This window comes from Austrofundulus limnaeus, unplaced genomic scaffold (genome assembly GCF_001266775.1).
Source record: "Austrofundulus limnaeus strain Quisiro unplaced genomic scaffold, Austrofundulus_limnaeus-1.0 Scaffold39, whole genome shotgun sequence".
NCBI classification, from domain to species: domain Eukaryota; kingdom Metazoa; phylum Chordata; class Actinopteri; order Cyprinodontiformes; family Rivulidae; genus Austrofundulus; species Austrofundulus limnaeus.
In genome coordinates this window covers 2033128-2040010 of record NW_013952441.1, presented here as the reverse complement: position 1 = coordinate 2040010, position 6883 = coordinate 2033128, and the positions used below count along the sequence as shown (strand labels likewise).

At 37.4% G+C, this 6883-nt stretch overlaps 1 protein-coding gene across 1 annotated transcript in view; it reads left to right on the top strand.

Annotated features, from left to right (window-relative positions):
• Positions 1-4602, top strand: part of cox7a2l (cytochrome c oxidase subunit 7A2 like) — a 7730-nt gene extending 3128 nt beyond the window's left edge. The window contains exons 2-3 of the mRNA XM_014007069.1: positions 3351-3485; positions 3572-4602. Of these exons, the coding sequence (XP_013862523.1) occupies positions 3351-3485; positions 3572-3712 (276 nt within the window). The 3' untranslated portion in view covers positions 3713-4602. The remainder of the gene's footprint in view (positions 1-3350; positions 3486-3571) is intronic.
• Positions 4603-6883: the final 2281 nt, after the last annotated feature.

Genomic DNA, 6883 nt, shown 5'->3' with positions numbered 1-6883 from the left:
AACAGGTGTAATTTATGCAGCTCATTTACACACTTTTCCTGAAGATAGAAGAGTTTGTTGAATCTGATGTAGCATGTTCGTACGAACAACAGTAAGAGAAATTTAGGATAAGAATACGAACATGTTCTTGCATGAGGCCCAATAAGTTTAAAMTATAGAATATTCATGCAGCTCAGTTAAGCTTTGCCAGCTTCATACTTGTTCTATATCAGCAATTGGGCAGAAACCTGGGTTAACAGAGCAGGTGGATAATTCAGTAAATACAGCACTCTGCTGGTAATCAGACCGCAGCAGATGGTGAGGATAACATGATAAACACTGATTTAATAATTTTACAGCTCGTGGGTAAACCCACTCCAGTTTATTTTCCACATATTACACCCACAAATCATGTGAACAAAATGTTTGTGTGTGCTGTTTATAATGCTCTTCACACAACCATGACACACACAGACCCAATTTGTTTTAAGAATRTTATTTAAAATTTTCTTCCATCGCACTGACAAGGTGCACCTGTTTTTTTCTCTCTGTGACTAACAAAAAAGCAGCAACACCATCTGATAACTCATTACTGTTTGAAGATGGCCAGAGGCATCATTATATTTCAGAGATTCAGCTCTTTTTTTTACCCAGTTCTTTTACTCACCTGCTGGCAATTAACCCAATTAGTTGCGAAATCCCTTTAGCTGTTGCCACTGTTTTTTTTTATTTTTGTTTTTATTTGGAGTTCTATATTATGTTTTATTCTATGTTTTTTATATTCATAGGGGTTCAGTTGTAGCTTGAATACATTCTATATTTTTTTATTTTTGAATCTTTTAGACATTTTTCAGTTTGGTTTGAATCCATCAAAGACAAATCAACACATTTTTGTCACATTTTTTTGGTGCGTTAATAAGATGAGTAGGAACTAATTTTTTATATTTTATTATATTCCACAAATCTTGATTTCTGCTGTAAACTTTTTTTTWAATTTTCAAAAAGCAAGTTTAAAAAATGTGTTTGCAGTGCCCTTGTGTTTTTATGTGGCACACTTGATTTCCACACACCCACACCATCTGCCTCCACACGCTGTAACGAGGTAGTGACTGTCCCAGGAACTAAAATAAAATAAAAACATAAAGTCAAACACAGTAAATTTGTTTGTGTAACTTTATATTCGATTAGATTTTAAGCAAATAATATCTGCATTAGGTTAATTTTGTTAGAATCTAAATAGGTTTTTGCTGAGATTTTCTTTTTTAATTCAAGAGAAAACTGTATATAACTAAGGGTTTTGAAAAGTAGCTTAAAATCAGCTCCATACAAGAAATTCACCTTAATGTTGTCTTGCTCTAGGGTTGGGCGTAATCGTATCGTGTGCAATTAATCTTCAGAAAAACATTAATCGATTCTTTTTTGGCACTTGACGATTAATACGATTAATGCCACCAGGTAGACTGACTGGATATTTCTCCAGTCAGTCCACTTGATGCTCCTTTCCTCTTTAAATATGACGAACATTAAAAAAAAAAGTTGTATAATTTATTTATCTATCAACACAATTTAAAATTTGATGTACAGCCTGAAGTCTGTAATTTTGACACAATTTGGAACAGATTTTTCCAAAAAGCAAATCTTTCCCACTAAATTGGTCATGTGACTAGGACAAAAGGATGTCCAGGGACTCCAGGGGATTAATCGTCAAATTAATCGTTATCGGCTAAATACCACAATTAATCGTAATTAATTTTTTTTGCCAATATTGCCCAACCCTACTTTGCTCAGGTTATTTTTTTAATTTTCTGTAATAAACAGCCTCACAAGTCAAAAGCTTGCGATCAGTCATCACTAGGGCTGCCACAAACGATTATTTTAATAATAGATTAATCACCGATTATTTATTCGATTAGTCGACTATTGGATCATATGTTAATTGAATATAAAACATAGAGCTTATCACGTCAGAATGCAGCTTCTATTGTATAACCATCGTTAGATTTTAGCTATATGCTAACTAAAAATAATTGCTGTGGAAGGCTAGTTCTGCCTTGCAGATATTGCACAGGTTTCTCTTCCATTTTCTTAAAAAGTTCCCACACTTTTGAGCTCCATTGCCAGGTAGCCATGATACCAGAGCCTGTCTGTATAATGTCTTGTGACGTCCACGGCCTACCCCAGTTACCACTACTGTGCATGTGTGTCAAGGACAGAAAGGCAGANTTCAAGAGAAAACTGTATATAACTAAGGGTTTTGAAAAGTCGCTTAAAATCAGCTCCAAACAAGAAATTCACCTTAATGTTGTCTTGCTCTAGGGCTGGGCATAATCGTATCGTGTGCAATTAATCTTCAGAAAAACATTAATCGATTATTTTTTTGGCACTTGACGATTAATACGATTAATGCCACCAGGTAGACTGACTGGATATTTCTCCAGTCAGTCCACTTGATGCTCCTCTCCTCTTTAAATATGACGAACATTAAAAAAAAAAGTTGTGCAATTTATTTATCTATCAACACAATTTGAAATTTGATGTACAGCCTGAAGTCTGTAATTTTGACACAATTTGGAACAGATTTTTCCAAAAAGCAAATCTTTCCCGCTAAATTGGACATGTGACTAGGACATAAGGATGTCCAGGGACTCCAGGGGATTAATCGTCAAATTAATCGTTATCGGCTAAATACCACAATTAATCGTAATAAATTTTTTTTGCCATTAATGCCCAACCCTACTTTGCTCAGGTTATTTTTTAAATTTTCTGTCTTAAACAGCCTCACAAGTCAAAAGCTTGCGATCAATGAAGCACTCATCACAAGTATTTATGAATCCACAAAACAACCATTGACTTTTTTGTGCTTTTTTGTGTTTAGAAGATCAATATGAAGAAACATGGCACATAATGTTTACCGCAGAAAATGTACCCCAACAGAAAATGTTCTCAATCTCARTTAAAAACCTAAATCGAAACATTAAATCCTTGATTCTGTCGCTTGAAGATGTAGGCCGATTACTTCAAATCCTCATATTTTTTGCAGCGCATCTCCTTTTTATTTCCTTTCTTTCTTTTTATAGACTTTTTTCATTCAGCTCTTTTTGTATTTGTTGAGGGCTCTGTCAAGGTCTCATGCCCACAAGGCTGGATCTGGTGGGCAGCAAAGTGGAGCAGGTTATATAAGAGGTAAATAATAAAAAATACGGTCTGTAAGGGAGAGAAAAAACTCCTGGTTTTATTCACTGAGGATGTTTTTAAGCAAACAGAAGACTCTAGAAGGTTTAGTAGATTTAACATTTAAAAATGTTGCACGTTTTTGCGTCTGATCAGATTTTCTATTTTTGCGTAGTAACAAGTATGGTGTTTTCATTCAGGGACTACAAAAAGGGGTTCCTGCTGAGCCCCCTGCCATGATCTTTGCTACACCCCCCAAGGTGTTGTCAGAAGAAGGGTTCACAGTGCGGCACATGGAAGGAAACAGGGTTCCGGACCTCCAGAAGCTTTTCCAGGTAACTATCCATCGATCTTTGTCTYTGAGTCTTGGGGATAATTCCATTTCCAGCGTCGGATAATAGTTTTTTTTCATCCTCCTCAGACACCAGACGGCAGACCYGTTCATTTAAAGCGCGGATACCCCGACAGGCTACTGTACCGCACCACCATGGCCCTCACGATTGGAGGCGTCGCTTACTGCCTGGTGGCTCTTTACATCGCCGCCCAGCCWAAGAAAAACTGACCAACCCAACGCGGACCTTTCCTGTGCGTTTTGTGACTTGTTGCTGCTGCAATCCKGCAAACATCCACAGCCTCGGTCCGTTTCCAATGGGCCACCTGTTGGGACTCTTGAGAATTTATCCATTTTGCACAGTGGCTCTCTAATAAGAGAGCTTGGTGACCTCACGGTGGGGTGAAAACGACCATCAGATTACGTTAAAGGACTTAATGATAATAAAGTAATTTTTCCTCATTTATTCTTTTTATTTTAATCCACTAAAAGTCAATTTTAAATTGTTTATAAATCACTTTTTATTATTGCCAGTGATTCATTAAAAACAAGATATGTGTTACTGGGTTGTTTAGATCCCCAATTTTTGAGAAACACTGCACTAATAGGACATCAAACCAATGATAATTTGAAGTTTAAGTTTTTCTTCTTYATTGTGTGTCTGAAACACTCAGCAGAGGTGTCATTAATTCTAACTGACTGACAGAAGTGTGAGCTGAATATATGAAACCATACGACTGTCATCAGCAGCATGATGAGACCACCGTCTGGGGGAGGGCTGTTACTCACTTGGCTAATGTACTGCCTGTGTGTGTGTGTGTGTGTGAGTTGTAGCGGGCGATATGCATTCCTTCAAGGAATAAAAACCTGTTTTGTTAGGCTGATTTATTGCAACTAAGTCTCATTCTGGTTTCATTAAACGGCCGTCGATTTCTCCATTTAAAGGAGTGTTTTTAGGATTGTTTCAGCGAGACACTATTCATCCGCTGTCCTCGACATCTTCAGAGCCCAAGAGCTGTTGTGAAAGGAAACTGGATCATGAGAGTGATRTTCCTGATCACTGTGCATGAGTGACCCTGGTGAAGATATATCAAGTATAAAAAATACATGAATATAAAATACTGCTCAGCTGGTTTTTTTAATGAATTATTCCTATTTCTCTTGTTTTTCCCCCTTCATATAATTTCTTTAATGCATCCACTTTTTCATTTATTGTATTTCCTGACTTGGGGATATCAGGGGATTTAATTTTTTCTCTCTCTTACAGATCTGTGATGGAGAGATATTTAACAGACTCAAGGCCATTATCATCAGCTAGTAGCAGCTCGCTCTTATACTCTCATGGCCTTAGAGGATTTTTGTACTGATTGCAGCTGAAAACCCTGCAAATTGTAATCTTTCATTGGGGTTTTCTGTTGTATTTTGTAGACCTCATGAGGGGGAAAAAAGATTGCTTTTTGAAGCGGAAGCAGAGTAATCTGAGACTCTGACGGAAGAAAAAAAATCAGTGAACCAAACAGCTGAGTGGTCCTGCCTTTTGTTTTTCTAGATTTTTCTCAAGATGTGTTTCACTGCTGAAGGTCGAACGAAGGCGAACAAAAGCAGAGAAAAAATTAAGCAAAAATTAACGCTAACATTTTGAACCTCTACTTCACTTACTACAAACTGGAATCAAAAGCCAAGCAGTGGTGGGCAGCACTAATCTAAAAATTAGTTGCACTAACCCTRAAGCACYAATTCAAATATTTAGGTCCCCTTATTGTAAAGCACTAACACAATGATAAAATTAGCAAAAGCTAATTCTAAAGCAGTAATATAACCCAGCTGACCCATGGAACATTCTTCAGAGTCAACATGAAACAGTGTTTACTGATAAATTATTATCAGTAAATGTCAGCAATGTCATATGTCACCTGGTGGAGAGGTGACGCATRTGAACAAAATGTATGRCAGCTTTCACTCTCAGCTGGTAAAAATAATGATGATCAATAACATTTAAAGACTTCAGYAAGGGCTTCTCAATTTAGCCCATAAATTTAAAAAGTAGCAAAAGCCCTAAAGCACTAATTAGGAAATTATGCCCCCTTTCCACTAGTGCCACTTAGTGTAGTGTCGGAACGGTCGGTGTAGGTACGGGTCGGACCGGTTGGTTTTCCACTGATGTTCCAGTCCGGTTCCAATGGGTGTGTTTTGGGCGGTTGGTGGAGGTGGTTTTTAGGTATTTAGAAAAAAAATTAATGGGCAAAATGAGACGGAAACACATTTGATGAATAACTTTTGAAATTTTAAACATTTGCAAAAAATTAGCCAATCAGTGACGAACAGTGTTCTGACGTCGCATTTTGGTGTCAGCTGGGGCCGGTTGGAACCACAATGAAGTAGGTACTAAAAAAAAAGTGCCAGTTCCATGGATCTGGCCTAATGGAAATGGCTTGGAACCATACCGACACTACACTAAGTGGCACTAGTTCCCCTAATAGTGCTTTAGGGGAACTGTGTCCACCACTGAAGCCAAAGGAGCAGATCTTAAACACAGATTTAAAAGTCTTGACGGTCTCAGCAGTTCAAATATAAAAAGGTAAACCATTTCACAGGTTTGGGGCAGAAACTGCAAAAGTCCAGTTGCCTCTGATTTTTAGCCTAGATCGAGGAACATTTGGGAGAAACTGGTTAAACTGAAGTTCTGTAACTGGACTGTGGAAGTTAAGGAGATCACATGATGGGGCCAGACCTTTAGAACTCTAAAAGTCAGCAGTAAAATCTTAAAATCTATCCTAAAGCCAGCAGGGAGATGTGAGAGTTGGCGGTTTGATTCCCTAACTGTTCAGTTCACATAAAGTGGCAAGACACTGCACCTCCACTGCKTTTGATGTGTGTCCCATCAGTGTATGAATTGAATAAAAGCCTTTATTGTCATATAGAGCACAATGAAATTACAGTTCAGAACACCCATTCAGAGGAGAACAGGTGCCCCCAGGTCATGCAGCCATAGACCCTGCACAGAGCGAGGATCATCATGAAGACATCAAGAGGAGGCGCTGGCTAGTCTCTATAGAATGACCGCAGTATGTAGATTAGCTTTGTAGAGACATAGAGTGCTGTGAATGGATTAATGTGGGCACAGATTATAATGTAAAGTGCCTTGAGTATCCTGGTTGGATAGAAACATTTACAAGACTCCTTTTTATTATGCAAAAAAGTATTAAATTGAGTTTTTTTAGATTGTTTTTGTTCTATGTTCATCACTGATGTTAAAAAGTGAACTATATTATTAATGAATATTCACAGCCTGTTTGCACCTTGAGGAATTTTTTTCTTTTAAGTAGTAGCTGTTTTTTTTTGTGTTTTTCTCAAATGAAATATATATTTAAAAGAAAAAACAAAGAAGAAAAAAGGTATATA